Source organism: Muscardinus avellanarius (assembly GCF_963383645.1).
Source record: "Muscardinus avellanarius genome assembly, chromosome: 2".
NCBI lineage: Eukaryota > Metazoa > Chordata > Mammalia > Rodentia > Gliridae > Muscardinus > Muscardinus avellanarius.
This window is the reverse complement of record NC_137787.1, coordinates 203,007,274-203,027,746: the sequence shown is the minus strand read 5'-3', so window position 1 is coordinate 203,027,746 and position 20,473 is coordinate 203,007,274. Positions and strand designations below refer to the sequence as shown.

The window sequence follows — 20,473 nt, the reverse complement described above, 5'->3', positions numbered from 1 at the left end:
AGATATATAATAAAAGTACCAACAATTAAACTGGCTACCTAACATAAAATAGCATTGTCTGTAAATATGGATTAAAAAAAGGTATAGTTATCCTTTTTTTTTTTTTGCATTACTGGGGATGGAACCCAGGGGCATTCCACCTCCGAGCTACATCCCCAGCCTATTTTCTAGTCTTTATTTTTGAAATAGGGTCTCACTGACTTGCAAAGGGCCTAAGTAGTAGCTGAGCCTGTCCTCAAACAGCGATCCTCCTGTCTCAGCCTCCAAAATGCTGGGATTACAAGCATGTGCCAGCACATCCGGCTTTCATTCTCTTTTATATTATGTGAAAACAGTAGATTGAGAGTTCAATTACAACAGTTCTAATCACAAGGAAGAAAATGAGAATGAGCTGAGTTGGTGATATTGAAAGAGATGTTAGACTCCAGGAGGCAAAGTCATCAACTTAAATTACACTACGTCTTTTGAGGTTTTCTTTTTCTTTCTTTTTTTTTTTTTGGTGGTATTGGATACATATTTTCTATTTTGTTTGGAAACAGGGTCTCACTAAGTAGCTGAGGCTGGCTTCTAACCTGTGCGATCCTCCTGTCTCAGCCTCCTAAGTGCGGGGATTACAAGCATGTGCCACCACACCCAGCTATGTCTTTTTGACAGCACAAGGTAAACTGGGCATAGTGGTTCATACTTACAATCCAGGTACCTGAGAGGCTGAGACAGGGGGATCTCAGGTTTAAGGCTAGCTTTAGAAACTTTGTGAGACCATGTTTCAAAAATAAAAACAAACAGAAAGGGCTGGGAGTATAGCTCTGTTGGGGTTCAATCCCCGGGGGGTTGGTGGGGGGGGAGGAAAGCAAGCAAGCAAGCTGCTTGATATACCAAAACTAGAATGCTGAAAACAAGTGGACATAGAAAAAAATGGAATTTGGATATTATACAGTGAAAATACACAAAAGAAAATACACATGAAGACACTGCTGACATGAAAGCCTTTTTAATTTGGTTGATACACATTTGACAAAATATCTTAAGATAAAATAATCCATAAGCAGATATCAGGTTTTATAGTAACAGGACTATGAAAAACAAAACAGATATCTTTCTCAAACAGAAATGTTTATTTATAAAATTTCTTACTATGAATCTGGAAGACTTTTAGCTGCTACCCACTACCCTAGTCTTAAGCCCCAACAGGGGACATGTAAGGCCCAGGAGTACCAGGTACAAACTCTTAACACATTTGGCAATTAAAGATTAGCTGTGGCTCAGCAGTAGAGCACTCATCTCGTGTGCTGAGTTTCATTCCCAACTCTGCAAAAGCAAAGGGTGGTGTGGCATGGATGGAGGTCTGTTACTGTGAGCTGGCAGAGTAGTAAAGGGCAAGATACCAGAAGGAAGATCCACTGGAAGTAACTAAGGATAAGAAGAATCCAGTCAACATTCCTCCTACAGAAAACAGCAAACTTACTTTAAAAACTAACTCAATTTTCCCTGTTATCAGAAAATCAGCAAGCAACCCTGTGACTCTGACTTTCTATGATACATAAGGTAAGACATCTAAAAACAACTCAAGATTTATAAACTAATTTTATAGGATTGAAGAGAAAATAGCTCATGATTTGGAAACACACTTAAGAAAATTTTTGTCAAATTTACTTTTCATGCCCAATTCTTAAAACTTTCCTTTTTTGGAGGGAAGGGGGACAGTGCTAGAGTTGGAACCCAGGGCTTTGCAAACACTAGGCAAGGGCTCTACTACTGAGTGACACCCTGAGCTCCCACCTAATAATTCTACTCTCTGAAATCAGCTTCCCCCACACACACAAATTTAAGGGGTTTTTTAAATTGTTTTTTTGTTTTTGTTTTTGAAAATGGGTCTTGCTAAATTGCTGAGGCTAACCTCAAACCTGCCATCCTCCTGTCTCAGCCTCCCAAGTACTGAGATTATAGGTGCGCACCACCATGCCCGGCTCACACAGATACATTCAAATTAGGTTTTTAACTAGATGTTTAGAATTTGCCCTTGTTTACTAATGGGTACCTACATCTTTGTATTACTATTCAAATGTACTTAAAGAAAATGAGAAGTTTTATCTATCTGAAATACAGAGTGGAAAATTACTGATTTACAAGACAGCCACAAAACAGAAACCATGAAAATATAACTAAGTGCTCATCCTTTGCAACATCAGTGAGACAATTAAACACCAAACACATCACATCTACCGACTAGTCCAGCTACTTAACAAGCCAGGATGTTGGCAAACAACACTTCGGGGCTAGTATTCATGCTGTGTTTAAAAATCAGATCTGCTGCTCCTCCAGTGGCGACTCAAGAGCTTCCATCAACTTTTTATTTGCCTCTTCATTATGCCGACTTTGGCAATGAGTTAAGTGCTTCTTAAAGCCTCTTGGGAAATTTGATTCAAAATTGCAGCGTGGACATCTAAGTAAACTTTGCCCATGGGCAGCGACATGATTTTTAAGGAGAGATTCCAGAAGAAATGCCTTTCCACAGATTGTGCACTTGTATGGGCTATGGACATTATGCTTATTAACCAAATGGTGCAAAACTGCACCTTTCTTCATTGCACGACAGCAACAAATTTTGCAATAATATTTCCCTTTTCCACGCTTCATGTATTTTGCAATTTCCTCTTCTGAGATGAATGCTTCTTTTTCTTCAGTGAATTGCAGCACATTTCTGGACTGCTCTGAACTTGCTGTGTCCATTTTGTTCTCTTTGCCAAAATCAATAGATTCCACGTCTACCTGCTCTTGGTCACTGCTGGACTCCTGGCCTTTGATGTCTATGGCATCCAAGTCTGTTCTCAGGTACTCACTGCTGCTCAGCTCAGCATCTGAGCTCTCTTGGCTGTCCTTCTTGAGCTTCTTAGAAGAAGGAAACAAAGCATCTTCTAAGAGTTTCTTAGGTGTGGCCAGAAGCTCTTCTTGAACCACAAGATCACACTTCTGGTCTTCTATGGCATCTATCTGGAGCTCATCATCAAGCTCTGCTGCCTTCTGAGCCTCTGAGAACACAGCAGATTTGGGCAGCTCAGGGAAAAGGGCATTCTTCCGGGGCTCTGGGAAAAGCGCACGTTTCCGTGGCTCAGGAGAAGCAGGAGGCGCAGTTCTGGTGGGCTCTGGAAATAGTGTGGACTTTCTAGGCTCAGCATCAACAGAGAGGACAGGCTTCCAGATATCCGAGGCTGCTTTGGGGGACTCAGATGGCCCAGAAGGACCTGGTTTCCGGGTGTCAGGGAAGACAGGGGGTTTTTGAGGTTCCATGATAAAGGATGACTTCCAGAGATCAGAACTACCACGGGAACTTTTCTGGGACTCAGAAAAATCAAGCGAAGCAAGGGAAGTTTTCCGTTGGTCAGGAGAAATTTTCCAAAGGTCTGGTGCCCCTGAGGGCTTCCTGAGCTCTGAAGAGACTGCTGGGCCACGGGTTTCTGGGGAGAGCGGTGGGCCTGGTCTGCGAAGCTCAGGACACGCTGGGGGAACTGCTTTCCAATGCTCAGGAGACAAAGTAGGGGCTGTCTTTCGAAGCTCAGGTGGGCCAGACTTCCAGGACTCTGGAGATGTTGGGGGAGTTTTCCAGGAACCAGGTGAGACTGAAGATGACTTCCAGGATGCAGACGGAGATGGCGTCCAAGGTCCAGGTGATACAGAAGGAATCGGCTTCCAAGGTCCAGGCGACACAGAGGGAGCAGGTTTTGTTGGTTTCCATGGTCCTGAGGCTGAAGGACTAGATTTCCAAGACCTTGGGGAGCCAGGTGGTCCTGGCTTCCAGGATCCTGGAGACACCGCTGGGGCTGGTCTCCGGGGCTCTGGGGAGGCAGCAGGAAAAGGTTTCCATGGCTCAGGAGACTCCGAGGGGGATGGCTTCCTCGGCTCAGGGGAGGCAGTCCGGGTTGACTTCCGAGATTCTGGAGACCCAGTTGGGGATGGGCCCCAAGGCTCAGGGGAGGTGGCCAAAACTGGTGACTCTGGAGATGGGGCTGAAGGTGGTACCCCTGTGTCTGTGAAATGAGAGAGCTTCTGGGGTTTGGGGTTAGCAAGAACAGCCTTTGCTGATTCAGGAGACACAGGGGCAGGTTTCTGTGGCTCTGGAGAAGGGGCAGAGACAGGCTTCTGTGAGTCGGAAACAAGAGGGGCTGGTTTTAGAAGCTCAGGGGAAGAAACAGGAGCAGCTTTCAAGGGCTCAGAAGGAGAAGGTGACTGTGGTTCATTAGGAGAAACAATGGGGCCAGGTTTCTGAAGCTCCAGGGGAGCAAGTGGAGATGGCTTGGGGGACTCTGGAGACAAAACTGGACCAAGTTTTTGTGTTTCTATGGAGAGGGCAGGCCCTGGCTTCAGGAGTTCTCCTGAATTAGAGGGTATTTTCTGATTTTCAGGAAGAGAAGGGCCTCTCACAGTATCTGTTTCCTTGTTCAACTGACTTTTTGGTTTATCATTCCACTTCTCTGGGGCTGCGTGTTTGGATGTGATGTGATAGTACACATTGGAGTACATTTTGCTGGTGAAGAAGCATTTATGGCAGTGAAAGAGCTTTGCACTTTTCTGGTAAAATATCATCTTACCTAAACCCCCAGCATCCATCTCATCGCAAAACTCTGGATGGATGGTGCCCATGTGGATTTGTACATTTTCATAATCAGTGCCTCTGAAATTGCAGTGATCACACTCCAAACGTACAGATGGCTTGCGAAGTTCCTGAAAAACTTCCATTTTCTTTCTGTCACACACACAACTGTGTTCTTTAAAAACTTTAAACACTGTAACAAAGTAGAAACAAATTATTTTCATGGGACATAATTTTGAATAAAATACTGTCCTAGTCCACTATATAACTGCATAGTTTTTTTTTTTTTTTTGGTGGTACTGGGATTCCTGGAAACCCTTCTACCTCCAGGCTACACTCCCAGACACCTATTTCTTTATTTTTATTTATTTATTGGTGGTACTAGGGGTGGAACTCAGAGGCTTTCTACCTCCGGGCTATACTCCCAGACCTTTTTTATATTTTATTTGCACACAGGGTCTCACTAAGTTGCTGAAAGCCTCACTATGTAGCTAAGGCTGGCTTCGAACCTGTGCGATCCTCCTGTCTCAGCCCCCAAGCGCAGGGATTACAAGCGTGCGCTACCATGCCCGGCTTATTTTTATTTTGAAACAAGGTCTCTTAAGCCAGCGAGGCTGGCTTAGAACCTGCGCGATCCTTCTGTCTCAGCCTCCGAAGTGCAGGGATTACAAGCGTGCGCCACCATACCCGGCACTATGTAACTACATCATTTTAAGACTAGAATGGCATATAATCTCTAAAAGATTTCAAGAAGCTGGGCATGGTGGCTCACACTTGTAATCCCAGAATTTGGGGGGAAGCTGAAACAGAATGATTGCAGGATTGCAGCCAGCCTCAGCAACTTAGTGAGGCCCTCTGCAACTTAGTGAGACTCTGTTTCAGAATAAAGAATAAAATAGACTAGAAGAATAAATATACATACATATTTTTTTTTTGTGGTACTGGGGATTGGACCCAGGAGCATTCTACCTCCAAGCTACACCCCCAGCCATATTTTTATTTTTATTTTGAAACAGGGTCTAAGTTGCAGAGGGCTTCACCTAAGTAGCTGAGGCTGGCCTTGAACCTGTGATCCTCCTCTCTCAGCCTCCCAGGTACTGGGATTACAAGTATGTGTCACCATACCTGGTTAAAATAAAACAGAAGTAGAATGTCCCTAGATTCAATCCCCAGTACCACATACAAAATAAAATTTAAAAATATTAATAAAAGATTTCAAGAAGGGAGATATGGAACTAATTTTTAAATGAGTCTTAGGAGTTTCACATATATCATCTCATTAGAAATATCTCTCAAGTTATCTTCATTTGCAGATGAAGAAACCAGGTTCTGAGAAAAAAACCGACAACTTCTTTGGTCCAGGTTTTAGGACTATCAGTAACCCAAGCCTAACCACAGGGTTACCTACTATGCTTCACTTTGACTCCCAAACCCAAGCTACATAAGGTGGGGCAAGAAAGTTAATATCCTTTCTAGCCAGAAAGCATTGCATTTTTTTTTTTTACTGTGTGGTACTGGGATTGAACTCAGGGAGAACATTCTACCTCTGAACTACATCCCCAGATCTTTTTATTTATTTTTTATTTTATTTTATTGCGGCACTGGGGATGGAACCCAGGGACATTCTACTTTCGCTCTACACCCCCAGCCCTATTTTTTTATTCTTTATTTTGAAACAGTCTCACTGAGTTGCAAAGGGTCTAAGTAGCTGAGGCTGGCTGTGAACCGTGATCCTCCTTTCTCAGCCTCCTGAATGCTGGAATTACAAGTGTGCACCACCAGGCCCAGCCACTTTTTATTTTGAAACAGGGTCTCACTACTGCACATTAGCTTGGAAACTGCAATCCTCCTGTCTCGGCCTCCCAAGTATTGGGACTACTGGTGGGCACCACCATGCTTCACTGAAACAGACTTTTTAAATCTTATAACCAGCCTGACTTAAAGTCAAAATAACTTGTAATGTTTTGTCTTATCTACTCAAATAGGCATTTAATTCACTACTTAACAAATAAATATTTTTGTAACCTGTGCCAATTCAGGCACGTAGGTCTGCTGGGATGCTCTGTGGTATGAATGTATATTAGCTAAGAGCCAACTGTGTAGGGATCAATACAGAGAGACTAGCAGAAGGCCTTCTCTGAGCTGGACACCTTACAGAGTTCTTGAATAAAGGGTGGAGTGTGCAAAGCAAGGGTTATTCAGAGAGCAGGCATCCTTAAAGCTAGAACATAGCAGCCATAAAAGATGACTTTAAAATTTTAAGCCAGTCTTAATAAGTGGTCAAAGTAATAGAAGCTGAGAGTTCAAAACGGAGTGCATAGCCAGGTGTGGTGGTACATGCTTATAATCTCAGTACTTGTGAGGCAGAGACAAAAGGATCGCAGATTCATAGCCAGCCTCAGACATTTAGACCCTCTACAATTTAGTGAGACCGTTTCAAAATAAAAAAATAAAATAGGGCTGGAGGTATAGCTCAGAATTAGACTGACCCTGGGTTCCATTCCCAGGCTCGCGCGCGCACATGCGCGTGCTCGCTCGCGCTCTCTCTCTCTCTCTCTCTCTCTCTCTCTCTCTCTCTCTCTCTCTCTCACACACACACACACACACACACACACACACACACACACACCTCAAGAGCATCACTCTACAGGACAGCCACCACACTTGTTGTCGACGAGGAGATGTTCCAGGCACATGGCAATCCACGCACACACTTTGACAAATAAGAGCACATTAAACATATTATTTGGCAACTTGCTTTCGTTGAAGAATTATCTAGGACATTTTTACATATAAACACAGAATTCCTTGTACCTGTCTTTGTATGTGAGGGTATTTCTGTACGGAAAATTTCTACAAGTGGACTACCTGGTTCAAAGGCATGTGAAATTATTACATTTTACCAAACTCCCAAAAAGCTATAGGAGTACTATACAACAACAGTGCATGTATGAGAGACAACTCCTTAATCAAAACTGACTACAATTAAACTCCAAACCCTTGTATAGCTAGGTGAATAGTGATGTCTTACTAATAATGTGTAACGTGCTTCTCTTCCATGAGAAAGACCAAACAAGCTGGAGACACACTGCAATCCCAGCTGAGGAAACTGAGGCAGGAGGACCAAAAGTTCAAGGGCAGCCCTGGCAATTTAGCAAGACCCTGACTCAAAATAACAAATAAGATGGGCTGGGGGTGTAGTGTAAAGGTAGAGTGGCTCTGGGTTTAATCTCCAGGATCTCAAAAAAAGAAAAAAATTTCCCTTATTATCCCTTCGTTTCTTCTCTTATGAAGTACTGGTTTTTTTTTTTTTTTTTTGCAGGTCTGGGGATGAAACCCAGGGGCATTCGACTTCTGAGCTACACCCCCTGCCCTATTTTTTATTCTTTATTTTGAAACCGGGTCTCACTGAGTTGCAGAGGGCCTTACTAAGTAGCTGAGGCTGTCCACGAACCACGATCCTCCGGTCTCAGCCTCCTGAATGCTGGGATTACAAGTGTGCCCACCACGCCCGGCATGTACTGGTTCATTTTTTTGGTCCATGTTTCTAAGTCATTTATAAACTGTTTATATAAGATTATTAGCCCTTTTATTGAAAATATTTTCCTATTTGCTGTTTGTCTCTAAACTTCATATAGTTTTTTTTTTAAACCACACAATTGGTTTACATAAAGATTAAAGCCTAAGACTGTTTTCCTTATGACTCTGAACTTTATGACTCTTACTTTTTTTTAGCCATTTAATGTTTCTCCTAATATTGATCATTTCATTCTATTTCTATGCTTTTGTTTTTTGGTACTGGAAATGGAACCCAGAGTTTTATGCATGCCACCAGCATGTGCCCTATCCCTGATATATTTGTGTCTTTAACCTATCCAGAATAGAGGTTAAGAATCCAGCCTAATTTTTTACCCTAAATCAGTTATCCAGATTCCTCTGTTCCTCACCATTTCCTTCTCCATCTCCCATCACTTCTATTTTACTTTTGTTCTGGTATGCTTTTTCTAGCCTAAGTGCCAATAGATGATAAAACAGACGCTGTAACTAACAGACTCGGTGTGCTCATCCACCAAGTAGATGGCAAAATATTATTCTCATGAACAGCAAGACACAGTGGTGCATACTTGTGGTCTCAGCTACTTGGAGGCTAGCAGGAGGATCACTTGAGCTCAGGAGTTAAAAGTCAGCCTGGGCAACACAACAAGACCTGTCTCTAAAAACAAAAGATGCATATATCCTTTTTCACCAAATGATGCTCAATAATCTACCAAAATTGCCAGCCACTGCTGAGACCATGCAACGTGCTCCGTGCTAAGGATGATGGCGACAGTGCATCAGCTACTCCTCAGAGAACCTCGGGAACACGGCTGACAATACTGCAGTACTGGGGGTGGGGCCCAGGGGCATTCTACCTTCGAGCAACACCCCCAGCCCTATTTTTTATTCTTTATTTGGAAACAGGGTCTCACTAAGTCGTGGAGAACCTCACCAAGTAGCTAAGGCCAACCGCAAACCTGGATCCTCCTATCTCAGCCTCCCAAATGTGGGATTACAAGTGTGCATCACCACACCTGGCTTGATGAGAAAAATTTAACAGCATTTCTAATTCTGATAAGTTCTGCTTTAGAGATATTATTACCGGCAGTGTTGTTTTCTGTAACTTGAATCAGTGGTATCTCATTTGCTTTTGGGGGGAGGAAGGCATCTAAAGCTAAAAAGGAGATACACAGTTCAGAAAACAAATGCTTTGTAGGACATATTAAAGATTTTGGAATGGGGACTGAACACAGGGGTAGAGCTATACCCCAGGCGTGTGTGTGTGTGTGTGTGTGTGTGTGTGTGTGTGTGTGTTGCTAGGAAGTAAACCTAGGGACATTCTACCACTGAGTTACACTCCAGCCCTATTTTATCTTTTATTTGGAAACAGGGTTTCACTAAGTTGCTAAGAGCCTTGCTAAATTGTTGAGGCTGGCCTCAAATCTATGATCCTCCCGTCACAGCCTCCCAAGTAATTGGATTACAGGAATGCACCACTATTCCTGGCTGTCCTTTTTAGTTTGAATCAGGGTTTTGCTAAGTTGCTGAGGCTGGCCTCAAACTTGCAATCCTCCTATTTCAGTCTCCTAAGTACTGGGATTACGGGTGTGTAACCATGACTAGCTATTTCTGGGCCAAAAAATAAAATAAAAAGCTCTAAAAATAATCTTTATTTTACAAATATGATGAAGAAAGCATGTGGAAATAACTGGTTAACCACCTAGAGCCCAATGTTCAATAAAACTGGAAGACTTCAGAGGAAAATGGAAGATGTGTCTCAGTGATCCCATCTGGCTGTAAGTGGCAAAAGTGAAGAGTCAAAGGCTGCTCGTAGTAAAGCAGCATCCTATTCCTTATCATAAGAGCATCACACCACAGACATAAGGGCTCACCTGGGCCCCTTCCTTCCTCTCTCTACCTCCAACTCTTCTGGCCAATCACAAAGTCCCACCACCAAGACTCATCAATGTACTTTTAAAAAGTTCTTCAAAAATGCTAGAGAATTCGCTTTTTTGGCTCTAAGCAACTTAGTGAGACCCTGTTTCCAAATAAAGTATAAAATAGGTCTGGGAGTATATCCCGGAGGTAGAAAGCCCCTGGGTTCCATCCCCAGTACCACCAAAAAAAAAAAAAAAAAAAAAAAAAAGTTCTTCAAAAATGCTAGAGAATTCGCTTTTTATTTCAAATTCTACCATAGACATGTATATACAGCACATCCTCACATACTGCTACACAGATGCATATATCGGATTTTACCTTTTAAACTCTAAGAACTTGTCAAAAGTCAGAAGTAACAAAAGCAAACAAATGGCATATAAAAAGAAATGCTAGTGAAGCAATCTTTTGTCCTAGATAAATGCTTAGTGAGGGAAGAAAAAAGCGTCAGGTGCTCTTTGATGCCACACTCACCAGATGTTTTAGGAGACGCTTGAAAGTGGTCCACACAGAGCAGTCAGTTTACATGGTTTTTTGACTAACCTACATTAAGCTGAACCTAAAAAGAATAAAAGAAATGTAATCAAAACTGTACCTGTGTGATTGTCTTGTGTCTCTCTCACCATGGGGACCCCTCCAACAGTAAAAGTTCTAATAAGCCTGGACACCACTTCACTAACATGGCACCAAAGCCAGCAACAGACCCCATTCATGACACTGTCCTTGTCTAATTTACTTTAGAATCCACTATGGAATTATGCTCATGCATATAAACAGACCCTTATCAAACTCACTATCTCACTTCAGCTTACACAGTCTCAGGGATAGTGACCCACAATTTCACTGCTCTCACAAGCACTAGGACTGCTGGTGCTACTGACAGTGGTAGAAGGAACAATATAATCATCAGGACCAAGGAGCCTGTATGCCACCTCTGAATGTCTCCAGTGGCAAGAGGCTGGATGGTGGTGTTCTGACTCAGAGCATCAATGTGCCCTAGAAAAGGCTCCCTGCATGCATTTCAGAGAAAACACCATAAAGCGAATTTGATAACAAGAACAGAATGGGATGAACATATGCACAGACAACTGCTACCAATACACTTTATCTACTCCTTTCTGTATTCCTAAACCTTGGCGCTCTTGAATTCTAACACCTGACCGCCTTCCCTCCCAATCATTCATCATACTGCTACCAAAGTTGTCTCCCAAACCTACAAGTCCTGCTCACAATCCCTCTGCCTTCCAGACACCTGTAGTGTAAAATCTGAACAGGCAACAGAAAGTTCTTCAGTCTGGCTTTCAGACTGCGTTCTCAAAGCACTGATCACAAGCAATTCTCGATTCAAGGTTCTGGGCCTTTCCACAGACATTTCTTCTCCTTGCAATCCAGTCATCAGGCAAATCCTTCCATTCTTCAGACAAGTCATCTTTTTAAGCAGGCCAATTTCCCACTCCCTTCTCACCATTCCTGTGTAGTGGTCACCCTCTGGCATTCCAGCCTGACTCGCACAAGGCCATAGAGTAGGAACTACCCGTTTACTCACCTCTGCAACCCTTGTACATACTGGTACAAGGTATGTACTCAAAATAACTCCTAAAATTGTCTCATGAAGGCTGGGGATCCAATCTTAGACTTAAAGACTTTAAAACTAGAAGCAATCTTAGCATCCATCTCATTGATCATCTACTTAAAAATTCCAACTTATACCTGAGGAAACTCAAACATGACATTAATTGGCTTGCCCAGTATCAGGCAAATGACCAGCATCCAACCAAGGACAGAATAAAGTTCTGCCCTCTTCTGAGATTCTTTCTAGCATACCATGATGACGAACCTTATCAGACATTAGAATCCACCTATCAATTACATAAATTTAGGATTCTAGAGAACTGTGTCCAATATTCTGTACTGGGCAGAGTATCCCACATTCTAGATACTCTAGCTTCGGCTCTAGGCAGGAAGGATGGCAGGCAGTACTGAGAAACAAGTCATTCAACCTCGCAAGGGGGAAAATGTGGAAATATAGAACCTGTTCTAGAAGGAAAAAACAGAAGCCGGCAAAACAGCTTCCAGCTCAACAGCTTTATAAACTACCTCTTAACCAGAACAAGGTGCTTGTCGGCAAGACCAAAACTAGAAGCCAGTAATGGCAGAGGAGCAAAGGGTTGAGTCCAACTTCTTCATTTACAACAGAAAAAAGGTATGTGGAGGGAGAAAGTAACTTGTCAAAGATCACAACAATTAGGTCAGAGGAAGCAACAGAACATCAGGGATCCCTAATTGTGGGTCTCCGTGGTAACAGTGTTGTCTTTCCACTTGGCCACAGGTACATTACAGAATTGTATCCAGGATCCAGCTTCAAGACAGAGGCTAGCCACCTCATGTTCCTTCCAGCATTAAAATTCTACCCCAAAATATAAATAAATAAACCCTTTTCCCCAAAATTTCAAAGTTCCTAACACTAACTACACAAATTAGCTAAAATTGTCCAGATCAGAGCTGGGTGTGGTGATGAACACCTGTGATCTCATTACTTGGGACACTAGGACAGGAGGATCACAGTTTCCAGGTCAGCTTCAGCAACTTAGTGAGACCCTACTTCAAAATAAAAAATAAAAAGGGCTGGGGTATAGCTCAGAGGTGGAATGCTTCTGGGAAAAAAAAAAAAAAAAAAGCCAGATCAATGGCAAATTTTCTCATTCTACTTTTTCCACTACAGATCTGTCTCTTAAACAACAACAACCCAACACCATGTAAGTTCTAAAGATTGGTGCTCTGCCAGCCAATCACTCAATATTCTTCAATGTAGTCTATACCACATACTCTCACACTCCTCTCATCCAACTTCTTCAAGTCTAACATCGATTGACTTTGAAAATACTGTTTGATGCATACCTTTTTACGTTATCATTCAACATGTAGAGCATATGTAAAGCTAATTGGGACCGATTTCTCTATAAATAATGTAGCACTGTTCATCACACAGGCTAATTTTTAAAACCTTAAAATTTATTTTATTTTGGGGGGTAGTTTTATGCTAAAAAATTGAACATAAAGTACAAAGAATTCCCTTGTACCTCCTCTGCAGCCCTCCATTTCCCCCATTACTGACCCCGTGCATCAGTCGCGTGGGCACTGGAGAGCGGTCACTGGCAGCTCTGCGGCTCTGACACGCGCACAGCGTCAGGTCCACCGCTGCCCTCAGACTGCGCGCTCCCCGCAAGCACAGCCCCTTACACACCGGCGGGCCGCTGGGCCGCGGGGGCCCCTGAGTTCGAGTTTGGGGGCTCACCAGGCCGGCCAGCCCCGACCTCCCTGCACCCGCGGGCCGAAGTCTTCGGGCTCGAAGCCCCTCGGCTCGCCCCGTCAGGCACCCGCGCGGCGCCCGGGGCACAGGAGCCGCCGCCGCTCACCGTGCGCGCGGGCTCCGGAGAGGCCTGCGGCGCGGGCTCCCGAATGGCGGCGGGACGCAGGGCCGCCCGGAAGTGTCCGCGCGCCCCGGAAGTTCCGCGCGCCCGCCGCCTCCGCCCCCGCGCGCTGCGCCGGCGCCTAAGGTTCCGTGGGGTGGGCGGCTCCGGGTTCCCTGCACTTCCATACCTTCAGTTGTTGGGTGAATGGGTTTGTTTGTTTACTTATTTATTTTTGCAGGTCTGGGGATGGAACCCAGGGGCAGTCTACCTCCAAGCTACAGCCCTGCCCTATTTTATTATTTTGAAACCGGGTCTCACGGAGTTGCAGAGGGCCTCACTGAGTAGCTGAGGCTGACCTCGAACCGTGATCCTCTGGTCTCAGCCTCCCGAATGCTGGGATTACAAGCGTGCGCCACCACGCCCGGCTCTTGTTTACTTATATCTATCGTACAGAGGATGGAACCCAGAAGCGTCCTACCTGTGAGCTGCACCACCAGTCTATTTTATTTTGAAATAAGGTCTAAATTGTGGCGGGCCTCGCTAAGTTGCCTAGGCTGTTATCCAGCCTGTGATCCTCCTTCCTCTCCCTCCCAAGTATAGGCAGTGTGCCACCACATTAGGCTGTAAGTGTCTCTTGAACAGTTTTTTTCAGGGGAGGATACTGGGGATTGAACCCACGGTATTCTATCTCCGAGCTATACTCCTAGCCCTATTTTTTATTCTTTATTTCGAAACAGGATTTCACTAAGTTCTAGGTTGCATAGGGCCTAAATTGCTGAGGCTGGCTTTGAACCTGTGACCCTCCTGTCTTAGCATCCCAAGTATTGAGATTATGAGCCTGTGCCAACACGACCAGCGGCTGAGTAACAAGATTTTAAGTGTTTGTAAAGTGCTATTTGTCTGCTTTTTCTTTACTTGTGTGTGCCTTTGGTGTCCTGTCCAAAAGTGCATTGCCAAATCTGATGTCCTAAAGCATTTACACTGTGTTTTCTTCTATTATCTTTAGGTATTACATTTAAGTCTCTGATCCACCTTGAATCAACGTTTGCGTATCGGTTAGGTAAGGGCCCACTTTCATTCTTTTGCAGCTGGACATCCAGTTTTCCCAGCACTATTTGTTGAAAATACCATCCTTTCCCCCATTGAATAAACTGTGCGCCCTTGTGAAAATGTGTTTGATCATATATGCAAGCCTTCAACTGCGGGCTCTGTTCCATTTCACTGTCTATGTCTGGCTATATGCCAGTATCATATAGGTTATTACTATTGTGTAAGTTTGTAATCAGAACACATCCTCACGCTCTGTTCTTTTAGATTGTTTTGGCTATTTGGGTTCCCTTGAGATGCCATTTGATTTTTAGGATAAAAATTTCTATTTCTCAAAAAAGGTCACTGATAACATTGCGTTGAATTTGCTGATTGTTTTGGGTAACACTGCCACATTAAAATGGCTGGGTGTGCCATTTTGGTGGTGCATGCTTGTAATCCCGGCATTTGGAAGGCAGAGGCCAGAGGATTGTGGTTTGCAGGCAGTCTCAGCTACTTAGTGAGGCCCTTCACAGCTTAGTGAAACTGTTTCAAAATAAAATCAGGTTGAGGATATAGCTCAGAGGTAATATGCTACTTTAGTACCGCAAAATATCTTCAAAATTAAATAAGAATAAAAATCTTCAAAAATAAATAAAACAAAAAATAAAAAGACGAAAATCTAGGGCTGGGGGTGTAGCTGGAAGGTATAGTGCATCTGGGTCCCAACCTTGGTACTGCAAAAAAAAAAAAAAAAAAAAAAGGCTGTCCCAGTACGGCATAAATAAGTAAATACTAAAAAAGTAGGGCTGGAGGTATAGCTTATAGGTACAATGCCCCTGGGTTCTATCCCCAGTATCGCAAAGAAAAAAAAAAAAAAAAAGCAGCTGGGCATGGTGGCACATGCCTACAATCCTAACTACTGAGGGGGCAAGAGGCTGAAGGACTGGAAATTCAAGGCCAACTTGGGCAACTTAGTAAGACTCTATTTCAAAGTAAAAAGGGGTGGGGGATGTACCTCTGTGGTAGAACCTGAGTTTAATTCCCAGAACCACACAAATGGAAAAATAAAGGATTGGAGATGTAGCTCAGTGGTAAAGTACACCTGGATTCAATCCCCAGTACAAAAAACAAAACGTCTTTCAAACAGCTCATGAGTATGGGATACGCTTCCATTTATTTGTCTTCGTGTATGCGCACGCGCACACCTGCAGATTGAAGAGGCTGAGGATCATGAGTTTGAGGCCAGATTTTGGCAACATGAGACCCCCACCCAAAATGAATTGTGTAAGCCAGGTGTGGTGGTACATATCTGTCATCCTAGTACTTGGAAAGCTGAGACAGGAGGACTGCAGGTTTGAAGCCAGCCTCAGCAACTTAGTGAGGTCTTATTTCAAAATAAAAGATAAAATAGGGCTGGGGGTGTAGCTCGGAGGCAGAATTCCCCTGGGTTTAACCCCAGTACCACAAGTAAACCAATCAATCAATCTATAAACAAAGATAACTTTCCAGTTTGAGCCTCTTGTATATCTTTTTTAGCTTAGTTGCTGAGGCTAAAATCTTGCTAAAGTGGTGAGAATTCCTGCATCGCCCCTTGCCCAGATGAGAGCTCTCACTCTTTCACAACTGAGTGTGACGTTGCCATGGGGTTTTCATTTTGTGGTTTTATTGAAGTTTTGTAGTTTGTTGAGTGTGTTCATCATGAAAGGGTGTTGAATTCTGTTAAAATGATTTTTCTGCATTGAGATAATCAAATATTTTATTTCCTTCATTCTACTAATAAGCTCAATTTTATATGAATCATTCCAGAAATGAGTATAACTTGGTCATGGTGCATAATCCTTTATCAAATTCTTTTTTCTTTTCCTTTTTTAGCTGGACGTGGTGGAACACACTTTGTAATCCCAGCACTTGGTAGGCTGAGACAGGAGGATCCAGGTTCACAGACAGTCTCAGCTACTTAGTGAGGCCCTTTGCAACTCAGTGAGACCCTGTTTCAAAATAAAGAATAAAAAAGTAGGGCTGGAGGTATAGTTGGGAGGTAGAATGCCCCTGGTTTCGATCCCCAGTACCTGAAAAAAATTTTTTTTCCTTATTTTGGTGGTACTGAGGTTCCTGGAAACCCTTCTACCTCTGGGCTACACTCCCAGACCTAATATATATATATATATTTTTTTTTTTTTGGGGGGGGGGCAGGCTTTCTTAAGCCAGTGAGGCTGGCTTCAAACCTGAGTGATCCTCCTGTCTCCGCCTCCCAAGCGCGAAGATCACAAGCGTGCACCACCACGCCTGGTGATTTTTATTTTCATTTTTTAAACTGGGTGTGGTAGCACGTGACTGTAATCCCAGTACTTGGGAGACCAAGACAGAAGGATTACAGGTTCAAGACCTGCCTCAGCAATTTAGTGAACCATGTTTCAAAATAAAAAATTAAATAGGACTGGGGGTGTACTTCAGAAGTAGGATGCCCCTGGATTCAATCCCCAGCAAAACACACACACACACACACACACACACACACACACACACACACACACACCCTACATAAACGTGTCTGTTGAACTACACCTTGGGACAATGAATGGATCACAGAACAAATGCTCTCCTTACACAGCAAGCCTAGTGGTTGTTCAGAGATAATTCAGCCTACAAAGTTAAAAAAAAAAAAAAAAAGTTTACTATATAGCCCTTTTCAGCCAGGGTCCCTCTGCAAATTCTTGAGCCCAGGAATTAAGAGGTGGGGCATGGCTCTGCCCAAAACTAACTCATGTCCAAAAGTCCCAGATTTGCTTCCTCTTTTTTTCTTTCATTTCTCTCCTTCCTTCCTTCCTTCCTCCTCCACAGGATTTTTTAATGATAAATGATGAATTCTGAGGTTTTTGAAAAATATACAATTTCATAATCAGTAATAAAATAGATACAATCAGCCAAATATTTGGATAAATGAAGTTAATATTTTTAAAAAATATATTTTATTATAGAAAGTTCTATGTAGGAAAAATATAACTTTAGGACATAAAACCCATAGCAACAAAATTTTTTATTTAATAAAAGGTTCAAGCTGGGCATGGTGGCACACACCTGTAATCCCAATACTTGGGAGACTGAGACAGGAGGATTGCAGGTTCAAGGCCAGCCTCAGCAATTTAGCGAGACCCTATTTTCAAACTAAAAAATAAAATAGGGCTGGTTGTGTAGCTCAGAGGTAGAATACCTCTGGGTTCAATTTTTTGTACCACAACAAAACAAATCTTACCAAAAGGTTACTACTGTAAGTGCAGTAGAACATAGAACTGTACAATGCAGTTTCTGAGTGATATGTGAAACTCCTGAGACTCAACACCAGGCACTAGATGCTGTAACTCAGGTGTGTCCCCAGAGACATCACCAAATGCTCATAAGCCATTAGCAAATCCCTGGAAAGATGTAGAACCATCTCCATCCAGGCAGGGGCCAAACTGCCACTGGGGCCACCACTAAAGCTGTGTTTACACAGACTGAAGTTATCCATGGAGGGCCTGAACACACAGCTTAAGCACACTGGCCCAGGCCCAGAGAAGGCCAAAGGGAGCAAGGGAGACAAGAGTCTGACGGAGCATTTATTTGTGAATACAGAAAACCAAAGTGCGTGTTATCTTTAGCACAAACCTCATCTTTTCTGGTCTTGTTCTTGATTCTGTGCTTTCTGATAGGTATCACTTTCTGTTTTAGCTAAATGATAACTACTAGAAAGGATAAAATTTATTAAAAATTCTCTTCAAATTAAAGGAAGATTGCTTCTTTCCTCAGTTGCCAAGTCCATGTGTCTAGCACCTGATTCTCTACAGAGAATAGATTCACCTTGCAGGTGATGTTCCAAGGAAGCCACTCCCCCTGCAATGCCCATTCGAGCGAGGGGGCACAAGGGCTCAGGGCCTCACTCCACCTCTTCTCTCTTCTCAGGACCAACTCCTGGTGGTTCTTCTCCCTCACTGTTGCTCCTGCTGCAGCCCCGTTCAGAGGGTCTTCTGCTACTCTGCCAGCTCAGGGGCAGGCTCCTAGCTGGTAGAGCTGCAAGCCAGCTGGTCCTGCAGGACAGAGAGCAGGTCATTCCTCCAAGGGCCAACAAACCTCTCCTTCTATTAGCAGAGGAGCACCCTAGAAAAGGAGGCTGCAGATTATCTCCCTCTCGGGTGCCCAAAGCCCCCAAATAAAGTTGTTTTCAAAAATAACATCCCAGAAGCCAGGCATGGTGGCGCACGCTTGTAATCCCCGCGCTTGGGAGGCTGAGACAGGAGGATCGCGCAGGTTTGAAGCCAGCCTTAGCTGGTTAAAGAGACCCTGTTTCCAAATAAAATATAAAAAATAGGTCTGGGAGTGTAGCCCAGAGGTAGAAGGCCCCTGGATTCCATCCCCAGTACCCACCCCCCCACACATCCCAAAAGCTGCCTTAAGGAACTTGTGCCAGTGATAGGCAAACTGTACTTCTTTACACCACCAAAATCTCTGCCCAGGAAAGCCTCATTTCCACGATGTGGGAAATATGTAGGAGCCTGCTGTCAAGACTGCCCCTTACCAGAGAGTGAGGGTGGCTCCCCTCTGAATACACATTCCCTGCCCAAATAACCACAGCCTGCCCTGGCTCTGGGGAGTCAATCCCAGGGTCTCCTCATTTGCTGCCAACAAATCTTGCCTGGTCACAACTGTCCTTGGTGTTCTGTTCTCAGTTCCCACCAAGATGTGGAGTGTTGAGTCTGGTGATACTTCTAAGACATGATGATGTAATCTATCTAAGGAAAAGCAATCCTGCTGCTAAGAATCAGCCCTCTTCATTCTTTCAGAAGCCAAGCGTTCTGAGGCAAGAGAAAAAGCCATGAGAAGGAAGACTTTTGATATGTAAAGTAACTTGAAAGTAAAAGTATCTGAGAAAGTGTCCCTGCTCAAACCAACAACCCCGTGGAGGGGCAAGGCCGTTGCATGCTATCAAGTGCCGGTGCCACCTCACGCTTGGGGGAACATGAGGGTGGGAACAAAAGGGTGCACAGACACCCAGACACGCCTCAGATCTAAGGACTGAAATGCTTACTAACGGTAGTGTGCTAGATTCTCTAAAGAACAGAAACCACGGAATATGCCAATTATGAAGGAAGAGTTATCATTCTGGCCTATACCATCTACTGCGTTCTGGAGAGCCAGAAGAAACAGCAGCTACCCCGTCTGAGAAGATGGAGGCTCAGAACACGAGGGCCAAAGACGCAGTGCCGTCCCAGTGCAGGATGGGAAGGCCCAGTGATCCCTGGAGAAGTGTGGGGCCAGTCCAGGTCGGAAGAGTGGAGCTGGACCTGAGCCCCTCAGGGAGAGAAGTAGCAGCAGACGCTCGGCTCAGGAAGAACGGGCCCCTTTACCCTGCTTCCCCTTCCTTCTGCCTTTATTCCATCTGGACCCCCAGCCTATTGGACAGTGCTACCCATATCCAGGATGGCTGTCCCCTCACTGCTATTTCATGTGCCAAAAATCTTATCAACAGACCCCAAAGTCTACCATTCTAGGAAGCTGACCTAAATTGACAATCCAGATTAAACATCACAGTTATTACAATTCCATTAGAGTTGGCATTCTATATCTTCAGCTTCCACATCTAATCTGCAGATTTGACCAGTTATAGATAAAAAATATCTGGAAAATAAACTGCATCTGCAATGAAGATGTATAGACTTTATTCTTCCCTAAATGAGACAGTGTAACAACTACATATATAGCATTTACACCATATGAGTAATCTAGAGATGATTTAAGGTTCTATGCCAATATTGCACCACTGTATCTAAGGGACTTGAGTATCCACATATTTTGGTTTCTGGAACCAAGAAACAATTGTGTTCTTCTTCCAAATCAGACAGAGGGAAAGTGAGCTGCTCCCTTCAGAGACAGTACTAACCTATCATTTCACTAAACTCCTGGAGATGGAGGAATAAGCAGGATGACTGAGTCAGGA

General features: G+C 43.7%; 1 protein-coding gene across 1 annotated transcript; it reads right to left on the bottom strand.

The window, feature by feature from the left end:
• Positions 1-2,301: 2,301 nt before the first annotated feature.
• On the bottom strand, positions 2,302-4,734 carry CHAMP1 (chromosome alignment maintaining phosphoprotein 1; the record flags this gene model as incomplete). Its single annotated transcript, XM_080688935.1, has 1 exon — positions 2,302-4,734. One exon carries the CDS (start codon positions 4,732-4,734, stop codon positions 2,302-2,304), a length of 2,433 nt encoding a protein of 810 aa, XP_080545061.1.
• Positions 4,735-20,473: the final 15,739 nt, after the last annotated feature.